The sequence below is a fragment of the Cavia porcellus genome, unplaced genomic scaffold, assembly GCF_034190915.1.
Source record: "Cavia porcellus strain 051 isolate PalLab524CR breed Dunkin Hartley unplaced genomic scaffold, mCavPor4.1 scaffold_16, whole genome shotgun sequence".
In the NCBI taxonomy this organism is placed as follows: domain Eukaryota; kingdom Metazoa; phylum Chordata; class Mammalia; order Rodentia; family Caviidae; genus Cavia; species Cavia porcellus.
Window position 1 is genome coordinate 888487 of NW_026947499.1, and position 13624 is coordinate 902110.

The 13624-nt window shown below is 66.2% G+C and overlaps 1 protein-coding gene across 1 annotated transcript; it reads right to left on the reverse strand.

Annotated features, from left to right (window-relative positions):
• Positions 1-1696: 1696 nt before the first annotated feature.
• Mmp17 (matrix metallopeptidase 17) lies at positions 1697-13540 on the reverse strand. The gene is made up of 10 exons (XM_003461164.5): positions 13358-13540; positions 8401-8533; positions 8181-8310; positions 7739-8022; positions 7042-7218; positions 6119-6218; positions 5816-5898; positions 5595-5747; positions 3298-3555; positions 1697-2901 (listed from the first exon to the last, which is right to left on the reverse strand). Exons 1-10 carry the CDS (start codon positions 13514-13516, stop codon positions 2621-2623), a joined length of 1758 nt encoding a protein of 585 aa, XP_003461212.5. The 5' UTR covers positions 13517-13540; the 3' UTR covers positions 1697-2620.
• Positions 13541-13624: the final 84 nt, after the last annotated feature.

Below are 13624 nucleotides of genomic sequence, written 5' to 3' on the forward strand. Positions count from 1 at the left end.
TTTTTTTCAAGTCAAAAGTGGGGAACAGCTCAGGTGCTCACTGAGGAACAGGTAGAGCACATAGGCTGGGGGGATTGGCATTTCGGAGTACAACGCAGGCCTGAAGAGCGACCAGACTGCACAGTGGAGGACCCACTGGGTAGCAGGGCTGCACACACAGAAGGGCAGGTGCAGCGCCATTCTGTGGGGCAGAGGCAGAGAGGTGTGATGGGCAGGGAGGGAGGAAGTGGGTGTGGGTAGTTTCCTGTGGGGGTGCCGAGCGTCTTGGAACCAGGGCTGGCGGTCACCGGTTGTAAAGATGACCCGTGTTTTACACTGAAAAGCTGTGCAAGGGCTGTGTGCACGCAAAGGGCGGGTGGGCGGCCTGTCCTGCCGTGTGCCCCAAAGGACCCTGGGACACCCACGAGATGCCCAGTGACCTGCTGTGGCATAACTGAGGTGTGTGGGCCAAGTGCCAGCCCAGATGTCACCCACGGTGAGGCCAGGGCATTGCCGGCGGGGGGGGGGGGGGGACAAGGTCCAGGCAGGGGTGGTTGCGCTGGGTCTGGGCTGCCTGGCTGATGCAACCTGACCACAAGACCTGCAGGCCCTGGATGCCTGGATCGGGGCCATGGTGAGTGGTGCCACGGCGCCACCTCCAGGAGGACAGCCTGACAGTGGGGCATCCCCAGGGCGGGGTGATTTGCAGCATCATCACTAGGCCACACACAGTGCCGGTCACCCCATGGGCCGGGTAGCTCAGTCTGGCCCTGAATGATGTATGCACGGAACTCACCACCACCCTCCTGCCTCAGCCTCCTGAGTGCCGAGACTCTTGTGTGTGCTCCACACGCAGCCCTGCACAGAGTCTGGGGCCTCAGAAGCCCTGACACCCCAGTCGCCTTTGCCCTTGGCCCTCACGGAGTCACCATGCACCCAGGACCCTGGGTCCATCCGGGCCGCCCTCTTCTTGTTCCCAGTGCCGTGCAGCTTGAGGCTGGTCACCATGACAGTCGTCTTGCAGGGCGCCCTCCCCGTCACACGCAGGACGCTGGCCTCAGTCCTGGGCTGGCCATCTCCTGCCTGGGGCAGTGTAGGGCTCCCACTCTGCTGCCCTGACCCTGCAGCTCTGGGTTCCTTCAGCCCCTGGGTCACCCGGCTGTGTGGCCAGAGAGGAGCCACCGGCCCTGCAGCATCAACAGCTGCCCAGGAGCCAGCAGCAGGTGACAGGGACAGGGTGGGGAGTGCGAACCAGGGCGGAGAAATGGCTGGGGACAGTGTCCTACAGGAGGCTGCTGCTGCACCTGAGCTGGGCCGACAGGAACACTGTGCCTCAGTTTCCCTGTGACAAGGAGCTGGAGCAGATGCATCCCAAGGTTATCATCTGGATGAGCCCCTGCCCCACAGGCCTTCCAGCCCTCATGTGGGAACCTGGGCATGTCCCCAAGCTGGTCACCAGCATGCTGCCACCACTCCAGTGCTGGGAGCCCTGACCTCCCACAGGCCCAGCACCAGAGCCATGGTGAAGCCTGGTGACATTCACCCTGGGGTGGCAGAGCCGGGGTTGGCCTGGGCATTGGTGCAAGGGCTCTGGGCACTGAGTGCAGTGGAAAACCATGCATCCGACTCAGGAGACGGGGACAGCAGAGGCCCAGCCCCAGCTCCCCCCAGACCCCGGGAGCCACAGGGACACTGCACAACACCCCGACTCTGCGACTGGCGTAGAAAACTTTATTAGGGTTTGGGCCTTAACACCAGAGTGACGCCAGGCGGGATCCGCTTCTGGCTGTGTGACAAGGATTGCAGGGCCGTGTCCCCACGGAGGGTGCCTGCCAGCAGCTCTGGGTGCGGACGTGCGAGGTGTGCAGGGGAGCGGGGGGAGGAGCCAGTGCTTGGCCTGTGAGCCAGCGTGAGGTGTGGGGCTCTGGGGGTGCGGCACCTCTTGCCCTGGAAGAGGTGGGATGCAGGAAGCCACCCTACTGGCCCAGCTCACCCCCTGCAGGGCACAGGGCTGCCTCTGCCCAGCCACTGCCCCAGGGCCACTGCCTGAGGGCTTCACTGTCCTCCGTGTTGAGCAGGGTGGTGCGTGCTGGTCACTCGCAGCCTGGCTTCCAAGGGTGCTGATCCCCCCACCTGGCACGGGCAGGGAGCGGCGTTCCACACCTCCAGGGGGCAGTCGTGTCCCTGTCCCCATGCAGGCCCGCTGGCTCTGCTCCTTGTCTTCCTGTGCCAGGGCTTGGAAGCCACAGTGTGGCCAGGGCAGGGAGGGCGATACCCCAGGGTCCCCTCCAGGTGCCCGGAGGCCGGGTTCCAGCCCACAGAGGGACATCGTCTCCTGGACAGTGATGAGGATCCTGTAGGCTCTAGTGCAGCTCGGCCTCGAGCTCGCTGGACCTTCACGGCCACCCTGGGGTCACGTGAGTGTCCTCCGTGTGCTGGGCTCTTCACCCGGCTCCTCTCCTCTGTCTCGCTGTGACCCCGGGAAGCAGGACCCCAGGCTCACAAGAAGTGGCGGTGCCAGGTGCCAGGGTCCAGGGTGTCCCCAGATCGAGGTACAGCAGTCTCTCTAGGAGGGCAGCGGGGCACGCAGAGCTGACCCAGCTCCTTGCAGGCAGCCACTGGCTGCTCCCTGGCACAGTACTCACGGGGCCCGGGCCAGGGCACCCAGCGCACTGGGCAGCAGCGGTGGCAGCAGCAGGGGGAGCGTGCGCCCGGCACCTGAGCAGGAGCACACGGCCAGGCCGTCCTGCACTCCGCTGCGGCCCTGAGGGCCTGCCGGCAGCCCCTCCACACTCGTGCCGGCCTGAGGCTCCCCGCACACCAGCCAATCCCGTGCCGTGGACTGTGGGTACCCGGGAGCCACCTCCAGCTCCCCGTCCAGCACCTTCCAGTACTCCTGGCCACGGAAGAAGTAGGAGGCCCCTGTGGGAGAAGGGCAGCCTGAGCCTCGGGCACCACCAGGGAAGGGTTCGGGGGACAGGCCTGGCTGGCTGCTGGGACCCCAAGATGACCCGCACAGCATGTGGCCGGGCCACTGTGGTCACTGTGACCCTGGCTGGGCCTGCCTCCTGGAGATCCTCCTGCCTCGGTCTCCAGAGTTCTGGGGTTGTGGGCCAACACTGTGTGCCTGGCCCTCCCGGCTTCTACCAGGGCTCTGCCCTGTGCCCACTGTGGTGGCGCTGGACAGGAGGAGCACACTCCCTGGACTGGTGCTGACTGGGGGATTTCCGGTTTGGGGGTGCAGAGGGTGGGGAGGAGGTGTTTGTGGAAATCGTCCTGGAGGCCACAGGGCCGGGGAGCCTGGGGCTCGGCGCTCACCATCGGACCAGCGCATGGCGTCGTCTAGTCTGCTGGGGACCCCCCTCCACAGGGGGCCCTGGGCGGGGAAGCCGGGGTCCATGCGCCGCGCACGGTCATCATAGCGCCAGTATAGCTGGTCCTTGAAGAAGTAGGTCCGGTCGTTGTGCGCCCAGGCAAAGGCCGCGTCCACGCCGCCCGGGGGGAGGCTGAAGTCGGAGATGGGCCGCGGGTACCCCTCCTCCACATTGTTGTCCTTGAACACCCAGTATCTGTCTCCTGGGTGGAGGCGGGGCTGAGGCTGGCTGCCCCAGGGGCTCCAGCCCTGTCCCCCGCCCCGGGCCCCCCACATCACGGTGCCTGCTGAGCACCTGCTATGTGCCCGGCATGTGCCTGAGGGTGGAACCCAGTCTGTGGCCAAGGACCCTGGCCGTGCTCTGGGCATCATGACGGGCACAGGGGGACCTGGGGACAGTGGCGTGGAGGCCGTGGCTTCCACGTGTCCCAATGTCCTCCGCTGACAAAACCTTGGGTGTGTCTAGGGAAGGCGTCCTGCATCCCCATACCCAGAGGCCGAGGCAGGAGGGTGGAGGCGAGTTTGAGGCCGGCCTGGCTGTACGGCGAGACCCTGTCAAGCACACAGGGCCAGGAAGGCTTCCCGGAGGCCAGCGAGTGTGGGACAAGTCTCTTGTACCGTGATTGGCAGGAGACACGGTGAGCCCCACCGAGCTGGGGCTGGGGACAGGAAGTGGACAGAGGCGCCACAGGAAGTGACTGGCATTCAGGGACCCGCCCTCCACACGCTGCCCAAGGTCCACCCAGTCTAGAGCCAGGGAGCGGGAGGGTGAGGGGCACGAGGGGACATGGCTGGACCCCACACAGGGCAACCTTGAAGCAAGGGTCTGAGTGACCCTGAAAGGCTTGAGGGCAGCCCTGGGCCCTGGAGCCCACCCGAAGGAAAGCAGGATGGGGCGGGGAGGAGAGAAGAACTCTGTGTTCTTCTGTGGGTGGCAGGGACAGCTGCATGGCACCAAATGTACCCAACAGCCCCGATGTACCCAACTGCACACTTCCAGTGTTAAGATGACCAGGTGCAGCGGTGCATGCCTGGCATCCCAGCCACTCAGGAGGCTGAGGCAGGAGGATCACCGTTAGCAGACCCTGTCTCACGTTAAAAAGCCAGGCTGGGTGATGCCTGGGTTCCACTCCTGCTACTGGGAAGAGCAACCATGGCAGAGGAGGTTAAGGTGAGAAATGTCCTTGTTTTTATGATGATTTTACAGATCAGGGGGCACTCGCTGGGCTCGGCACCTCTTCCCAGGGCTTATTTTATTTCTGAGACCAGAGCTAAACTACGCAGGCTGGGATCAGATTTGTGATCCTCCTGCCTCCGGCTGCCGGAGTACTGGGATTGCAGGAGTACCCCGCCACATCTGGCGCCAAAAGAATTCTGACCAGAGGTTTCTTTTTTTTGAGACAGGGTCTCACTATGCAGTCAGGCTGACCCCGAACTCACAGTGATCCTCCTGCCTCAGTCTCCCCAGAGATAGGATTACAGGTGTGCACCACTACGCCCAGCAGCCTTTGCACCTTTTTTGGGAAGGTCTCACTATATCGGCTAGCCTGGCCTTAAACACTCTAAATTGACCAGGCTGGCCTGGAACTCCAGGTGATCTTCCTGCCTCAGCCTCCTGAGTGCTAGGATGACAGGCTCCACCACGCCCTGAGAGCAGGTTCTATGAGGGACAAGGGCAGCCCAGGCTCACGGAGTCCAACACATGTGAGGGACTCACAAGGGCTACTCGTGGACCCCTCTGTGTGACACTAAGGGTCACGAGGTCTGCTGGGCAGGCGCTCCTCGGAGGGCCTGGCAGGACAGAATCCCAGGACAGGTGTGGGACGCGAAGCCCGTACGGCAGGGGAGGAGGCCTGGGAGACACAGCGATGCCCCCACCTCCGCGGTGACAGGGTCTCCAGGGTACAGCCTGGCTTCCTGGAGGCAGAGTCTGCTGTGTCCTTACTCAGGATTGGGTGGGACACAGGGAGGCCTGGCCCAGGCCACCAAGGGCCCACACTGCCCCCCACCCCCACCCTTCCGCCCTGGACCTGGAATCGGCTCCAAGACAAAGCTGGGCACAAACCCAGCGACCGGGCCATGGGGCTGCCCTGGGGCAGGGAGTGGCAGAGGGATGTCCGGACGTCCCCTCCACCTTACATTCCCGCTGGCCCTGTCCCCACTGGCCCGCTCGGGTCGGCGCACATCTGGACCAGGCTCCTGGCTGCTGCCGCAGCCGGGCAGGGAGGCGGCACCCGCTCACCTCGGAAGAAGACGATCTTGTGGTCACTGGTGCGCTCGTACACGGCGTCCACCCCGTCCAGGTGCCGCGGCAGGCCCCGCCAGAAGCGGTGCATTTGTGCCGGCTGCAGTGACACCAGGTGCCGATCCCGAGTCAGCCGCCAGAAGTACCTGCCTGGGGACAGAGAGGGGCTGGACAGGGCTGGCCAGCGGCCGCGCCCCCACCCCAGCCCTGCTGCTGACCTTTGAAGAAGAAGGCCTCGCCCCGGATCTGGGCCACCGCATCAAAGTGGGCACTGCACCTGTGGGGCACGTCCTTCTGTGGCCTGTGGGCACAGGGCGTGGGTGTTGGCACAGGAGGTGAATGGGTGGGGTGAGGCCTCCAGCATGGGCGCCACAAATTGAGTGTGATCTCCTTGAAGAAGCTCAAAGGCAGGCCTTGTCCAGCCCGTGGGGGCCCCGGGTTCCCCACCCACATGGAATTCAGAGAAAGCAATCAGACAATGTGACGCCCACCAGCAGGGCTGGCCGAGGACCGCAGCTTACGGGGTGCTGGACCGATTGTCGGGGGGCTCTGGCAGCAGGGGAGGCTCTTCAGGCTCGGGGGCATCCGGCTGTGCCGTGGGGGACACAGACTCCCGCACACCTGGGAGAGGGAGGAGGAGGCTGTCCCTGAGCACCTGGGCCCTGAGACACCGTCACCCTACCTGGGCCTCACAGCCAGGCTGGGTTCGGGGAGCTGAGGGTGGAGCGGGCCCGGGCAGAGGGGTGTCGCTCTCCAGGGTGGCACAGTGAGTGGTGGGCACTTTGAGGGCCAAGGTGACCAGGGCCTGGCTGGACAGAGGCACTCTTGAAGCAGGGGACCATGCCAGGCACTGAGGCCTCCATGCCACAGTGGATTTGACCATCAAGGCACCATGTGAATCTTGGGCACACGGAGGAGCCCGGGGGAAGGACATGGGGACCCTGGGGGAGGCCCCAGCACATCCGATGGCGGGGTCTGTGGGGCCAGCAGGCCGGTGGCCTTAGGTCCTGGGTGTCCCCTCAGGGAGGGGTCCTGGTGGGGCGGGGCTGAAAATGTGGGGTTTTTGGTTTGTGCTTGAGAGAGACCCTAGCTATGGAGCTCAGGCTGGCCTTGGGCTTGCAGCAATCCTCCTGCCTCAGCCTCCTGCGTGCTGGGATTACAAGCATGTGCCGACGTGCGCGGCAGGAGTCCTGGCTTTGCACCTGCAAAGAGGCTGTGCCACCTCCGTCCCTCACAGCGTCCCAGAACCTTCGGTCTCCTGATGCCAGCGGGCCGGGCGGCCCAGGCTGGTGACACTCTGACCTGCCCTGCCCTGACGGGGACTGTCAGCATCCCGGCCCGCAGGCTCCCGCTGGCTAGGATGGGGTGGGGCTGGGGGCCGTGTGCTTTCCTCCCCCTGCCCACAGGTCCCCCTACCCGTGGTCGCATTGGCCGGGCCACTCACCATACAGCTGCCACACGCGCACTCTGTCCTCATAGGGGAGCCCGTAGCGCAGCGGGTCGCCCACGGGGCCCTGGTAGTAGGGCTGCATGATGGAGCTGGTGGCGGCCACGTGACCTAGCCCGATGGCGTGGCCGAACTCATGGACAGCCACTGCAAACAGGTCCATCCCCTGCGTATCTGGGGGCAGGGACACGTGAGCCACAGGGTCATGCCCCTAGCCGGCAGAGGCGGGCCTGGCGGGGCTCACCCAGGGCCGCCTGGGCCTCGTGGGTTACGGCTGCTCCCCAGGTGGTGCCTGGTGGGGACCCGTGTTTTGGAGTTTTGGCTTGGTTTTGAGTCCTGACTGAAGCCAGGGGTCTTGAACTGAGCCACATCCCCAGTCCTCTTAGGGTTCAGTCCCGCTAAGTCACCAGCTGCCCACACGGGGCTCAAGCTTGCGGTCCTCTTGCCTCAGCCTCCTGAAATGCCAGGACCACAGGTGTGCCAGGACCCCGAGACTGGCTGCCTTTTCTGTGCAAGGCCACTAGGTGGTGCTGCAACCCTGCAGCCACCCGAGCTCTGCACACAGCACCCAGAATCCCATGGGGCCTGGTGCCCCAGTCGGGTCAGCGCCCCGGGTCCCAGTCCCTGCTGCTCCCGGGCCTCCCAGGCCCACAGGGGTGCCGGCTGAGGGCCCCACTCTGGGTCCCGCACCTACCCGAGGAGCGGAAGGTCCAGGCCTCGTCGTCATCGAAGTGGGCGTCCCCTGCGGCATGGTGGTCACCGGGGAAGAAGGCGTGGGCCACGGTGCCGCCGGGGCCGTCGAAGGGGTAGCGGTCATTGTGGTCGGCGCGGGAGAAGTCGATCTGGATGTCGGCCGTGCTGCCCGCCACCTCGTGGAAGTCCAGGGGCGCGATGTCGCTCCACACCTTCAGCGCGTAGTACATGAGCGCCCGCACCGTGTCCCGGCCCAGCGGCGAGTCTCGGGGGAAGGTGCGCACCCTGGGGAGGGCCGGGCTCAGCCGGGCTCAGCCTGTGCGGGCAGGCGCCTCGGGCCGGCCTCTGCGCAGCCCTCCACCCTCTCTGGGGCACAGAGACAGGGCCACGGAGGGCCGGCCCCTGGACACAGAGCAGAGTGGGGTGAGCTGGCAGCCACTCACCTCCAAGACAGGTTCCGCCTGTTCCACTTGGTCCTGGCCGGGGCCTGGCGCCTCCTGCGCATCGGGGCGGCTGGGGGCAGGTCCGGGAGGGAGCATCGTGGGGTCCGCATGAGGGCCAGGGTGGCGGGGTCTGCGGGGAGCGGCAGGCGGGTATCTTGGCTTGGGCTCGGGGAGGCTCCCGCTTATGGCCCTGGCCCTGGGGTGGGGGCACAGGACTGACCTAGGACACCGGTGGCCTCCAGGCCACCGAACTGCTGCATGGCAGAGATGGCTTTGGACAGCTCCTCCTGAGTTTGCAGCTGCCCGGTCTCGGGGTCAGCTGGAGGCAGGTAGCCGAACCTGCTCAGCCACTCCTAGGGCAGAGAGCAGAGTGAGGGGGTAGGGTGTGCCCCTGGGGAGCAGCCCCCCAGTCCCCGCCTGGCCTGGCCCCAGCAGGCCCCTTCCTTACATCCCTGTCATCTGCCCTATCAGACAGGTGGGCTTGTGCAGTGCACGACCCGTACCACTGCTCACTCCTGGGGCAGCAGAGTGCCCAAGGGACATTGAAGAAAGGGAAGCTGCCCGGATGTGGTGGCGTACCCCTGTAACCCCACTATTCTAGGAGGCAGAGGCAGTTCAAGTTCAAGCCCAGCCTGGGCAATTTAGCAGGTTCGTGAGACCCTGACTCAAAGAAGAAAAGAGAACTTTTAAATTTTTTTCTTGTATTTTTTTTGGGGGGGGTACTGAGGACTGAACTCAGGGCCTATTTATTTTTATTTTTTGGTTTTTCCTTTGAAACAGGGTCTCACTTTGTAGTCCAGGGGGCCTCGAACTTGCAATGAAATGACCCTCCGCTCTAGCCTTGGGGCGCTAGGAGGACAGGTGTTGGCCACCACGCCCGGCAGCTGGGCCCTCTTCACACTTTAGCTGAGGCAGACAGAGGCCCTCAGGAGTTCGCCCTGGTTGAGCCTGAACTCAGGACCCCAGAGCAGGCAGGCACTGATTGGCAGAGACTGCTGGGATCACCCCCCCACTCCGCTCTGGCCTCTTGAGCCACCAGAGGGCGCTGTGGGCTACGGTGCCAGCCAGGGGCTGGCGGGTCTGGGGCGCTGAGCCACCTCCTTGGTCCCCTCTGGACCAGCAGCACTGAAGGTTTGAGGCCCAGTCTGGGAGTCCCAGAGCGCGGTGACACAGCCCCCCCCCCGGGGGTGTGCAGGTGGCCACTGTCCCTCCTTGGGACGCATTGTGTGGGCAGCTTTGTAGCCTGGACATCTCACGAGCCCGAATGCCAGGCAGCAGGGACCCCCCACAGGCCCCACTCCTTCGGTCCCAGCTGACACCATGTCCTGGGGTGTGTGTGGAACTGGGAGGTCACGGGGACCCCGAGGGCCGCTGAGTGACCAATTTGCACTGGCCCTCCCACCCCTCCCCACACTGGCCATGACCGTGACAGCCACTGTGAGTGCCTGTCACTCGAGGGTCCGCCATGGGATCCTGGCCCAGGCACTGAGGGCCCACGGCAGACCCAGGGAGACAGGGGGCTTCCCTGAAGTTTCCCTGATGTTTCCGAGTTCTGATTCTGAGGTTTCCTTTCCAGAGGTCAGAAAGCGAGCACGTGCTCATTCCCCAGCCGGGCGACGGCAGCTAGGGCAAGGGGCCTGGACCCCGCCAGGCAGACCCCGTGGGACCCAGACAGGGACTTGCCTGCCTCCCGCACTGGGGTCCAGACCCTGCGGGGCCCACGAGCTGTGGCCGAGGCCGGTGACCTGGGCCTGGGCCTGATCCCAGGTTGCAGCCTGTGTCCCAGCCAGGCCTCTTCACGCCCAAACATGCGGCTCTGTCCCTCAGACCCTGATAGGTGCCAGCTCAGGGGGACACGGGGATCCTGGGCTGTGCCTGTGTCCCCTCCCTACTGCGGGTGCAGGGCTGGTAGGGAACTGGCTGGCCCCAAAGGGTCACCTGACACTGGTGCCCTACAGGTACCCATAGACCCCAACAGAGGGGCAGCCCCTGGGAGGCTACCAGTGTCCCCTGCTGCCTGGCCCCGGCCTGCCCGGCCTGGCACCTGTAACACAGGGACGGCTGTCCCAACCCATCCTGTCCTGCTGGCTCGCTGCCTGCGGTCCTCCCTGCTGTCGCCACAGAGATAGACCACTGTCTCCAGGGCAACCAGGCTGCAGGAGGCACGCCGTGCACGGTGTGGGGTGAGCCTTCCAGAAGGCCCCGGGAGGGGCAGGGAGCCCACCCTGTGGCGGCCGTGACTCTCCTGTGCCCGTGGCACTCTGCAGGGGGGGGTCACAGGGGCAGGGCCGCAGGGTCACTGTGGTTGAGGCAGAGGGATCCCCACTTGGTGACACAGACCCCCCAGACCCCAGGCTCTTTATCAGCACATCACGGTGACACACGCGTCTCTTCACAGCGCTAACGAGGCGTGACGCACGCAGCATCAATCCCTTCTGTGACTTCAGCAAATTCACAGCCAGTGCGGCCGGCACCGCAGCTGTGCCGTCTCCCAAGGCCTCCCGGTCCCCCGCCACAGCCCTGCTGGGCCAACGCCCGCCCAACTGACCGGTGTAGGGGTGTCAGCCCTCACTGCACATAGGACCCCTGGACCCCACGGACTCCTACCAAACCATGACGCATGGCCCTCGGCCACCACCCACCAGGCCACAGTGCCCGGCCAGTGCTGGTGCTTTGACTGTGAGGCCCCTGACCAAGGTGCTGGCGCCCTGGCTGGCTGAGTCCTGTCCTGGCACCCCCAGGGCTCCCTCTGCCCAACCTTCTGCCTGTCCAGGAGCACGGCGTCCAAGGGAGGCAGCTCCCAGTCCTTCCCACCACAAACCTGCCACAGCCCTGGGACAAGGGGTGCCAGGGCCCCCGAGCTCAGCACACACAGGTGCTCCACATGGGGCTTGGGCACTGCTGCTACCTCTCACAGGCCAGCAGTGCAAAGCACAGAGAGGTCAGCCACACACACAGCCAGGGAAGGACACGGCTCCTGCACACAGGCGTTGACGCTGCAGCTGCCAGGATGGCTGGGGCAGAGGCACCGAGTCACAGGCACTTGGGGAAGTCACCCCGGGTGACACTCGGCTGGCGGGGGAGCCCCGGGGAACACTCCTGGAGAAGCAGTGGGGCTGAGCCCCTGTGGGGCAGGGAAGGGTGGAGGGGTGGTGGCTGTGGTATGCCAGGGGAAGCCCTGGATCTGGAGTGAGGCTGAGTGCCTGCTGTACCTCTCTGGCCTCTGCTGGCTCCCATCCACTGTCAGTGAGCAGAGCCTGCTGGTGTCGCGGTACCATGGGCGCCCGGTCATGGATGGCACCACTAAATGCCCCACCCAAGCCCATCCAGCCCGGAAGAGACTGCCTGCCTGGGGCCGGATGCAGTGGCTCTCTCAGACCCCTGTGGGTCCGTCCACTCCCCAACCACACGGGTGGCCAGAGGAGGACCTGAGCAAGGACACGGAGACCTGTTTCTCTCCTCGGCACATGCCCGCTGTCCCCGGCTCTCGGGGTTGGACCTGGAGCCTGTGGTCGAAACTCTTGGAGCATGGTGGTGATGGCAGCGTGCAGACGGCGCTAATGGCCCTGCAGGGACCCTGGCCTGGGCATGGAGCTCCCTGCACCAGCCCCAGCTTGGTCAGGGGTCCTGGGTCACCCAAATGACTGTCTTGCAGGAGGTTCTGCAGGCTTCCGGGTGGGGACAGCTGTGTGGGGGCCTGGGTTTGGTCACTAGGGTCGCCTCAAAATCCTCTCCTGTTGTTTCCGGTGTATTCCTGCCCACAGCTTCCCTGCTGGCATCTCCAGGAGGGAGGCCCGGGTGCTGCTGCTAGCGGGTGGGTGATGGAAGGCACCACCAGGTGGGTGGTGAAGAGGAGGCCGGCACACCACAGGTTGGAGTGTGGCTGTGCAGGGCTGGAGCTCTGCACATGCTCTGATGAGGCACCCTGACTGCCCCCAGGGTGACACCACCCTGCCCAGACCCCGTGGGTCAGCCAGTCCCAGAGCTCCCTGCTACGGAGGGCTGTGTCGTCGTGCAGAGGACATGAGAAGCAGGACGACTCAGATGGTTCTCTGGACGCTCCCCAAGACCAGCGACAGGAGCAGGGTGCGGGTCGGCCTCACGCAGCACCCAACTCTGACTCCTCTGACACGTCCCGGGCCTCGGGGCTCCTGCGAGGGCACAGCAGCTCCGGCACCAGCTCCAGCAGGGCTCCTGCATCCCCGAGTTTCCGGCCTCAATCCCCGCTTTGTGCTTAGAAAAGGATCCTGGGGCACGGCCCCTCCCCGCCGCTGCGAGCCTTAGGCACAAAGGCTCCCTTCTCCCAGGAGCGGAGACCAGGGCGGCGGCGCCCCGGGGGTCTGGAGGCTTGGGAGCCCCTAGCTCCCGCCCACCTCTCCAGGCCTGCTCTCTGGTCCCCAGAGCCACCAGAGGGCGCCCCGCCGCGCTGAGAGCAGCAGGCGCCGATCTGCACCGGGAGGGTCCTGGCCTGGCTGGGTGCCCGGTCCGGCGCTGCTGCGGGATCCCGGTTCTCGCCCACGGACTGCGCGCCAGCTCCGTGCACCGCTCAGCGCCGCCCCATCCAGGAGCGGGGACGCAGCCCCGGGGTAGCGGAGCCGGACGGGGCGCTGGCCCAGCCTCCGGTCAGTCGGGAGAAACTTCCCACGGTGCCGACCCTCGTCGCCTGCTCAGTCACGGGTTTCGTCCCCACCCAGGCGCTGCCCGGTGTCGCGTGGCCCCTGGAGTCCGGGGCCCGACTACCCCCGGAGGCGCTGGGACACATGGTGCAGACAAGTGCGCACCCCCAGCTCAGGGCCGCGCGGGGTGGGGCGCAGGGTTGCGGGGCCGCGGCCTGAGCTCCGTGGCCCGGGTGGCCTCAGGTGGCCCGGGTAGCTGCGCGGCTCTCAGACCCAGGGCGGTCCTGAGCCGGGGCTGTGGTGCCACCTGGGCCCTCGCGTCCGGAGCTCAACGCCGCGCGCGCCTGGAGGGAGGCCCGGGGCTCCGAAGCCAGCGATGCCCGCGCGCCCTGGAGGACCCGGGAGGAGACTGCCAGGCTGCAGGACCCCTGAGCCGCTCCGCCGCGGCGCTCCCCGCCTGCTCCGTCCTGCGCGCCCACGCCGGGAGTCGGACCCGGGCCAGCGCGGACCCCAGGACGCCTTGCCCGCACCCGGCCTCAGTTTCCCTCGGCGCGCACTCACCACCCCCAGGCTGAGGTCCTCCGCGCGGGGTGCGGGTGCCGGCGCGGCGCACGTCCGGTGAATAGCCAGCGCGAGCAGCAGCAGAAGCGGCGGCGGCGGCGGGCGCGGGGCAGGGGAGCGGGGCGGCGGGCCGGGGCCCGGAGCAGCTCCGCGCGCCATCCCGCTTGCCCGCCGCCTGCGTCCGCAGCGCCCGCTCCGCAGCGCCCGCCGGACTGAGCCTCGGCGCCCGCCCGCTGGGGCGGAGCCATGCAAATGTATGCTAATGAC

What these genes read in the sequence shown, in the direction of transcription:
- Mmp17 (XM_003461164.5), bottom strand. Translation starts at nt 13,516, where the DNA reads ATGGCGCGCGGAGCTGCTCCGGGCCCCGGCCCGCCGCCCCGCTCCCCT. An exon ending in AGGCGGAACCTGTCTTGGAG is followed by an intron (nt 8,023 to 8,180) that starts GTGAGTGGCTGC and finishes GGCCCTCCCCAG; the next exon opens with GGTGCGCACCTTCCCCCGAG. An exon ending in GCGCGTGTGGCAGCTGTATG is followed by an intron (nt 6,219 to 7,041) that starts GTGAGTGGCCCG and finishes TCCCTCTCCCAG; the next exon opens with GTGTGCGGGAGTCTGTGTCC.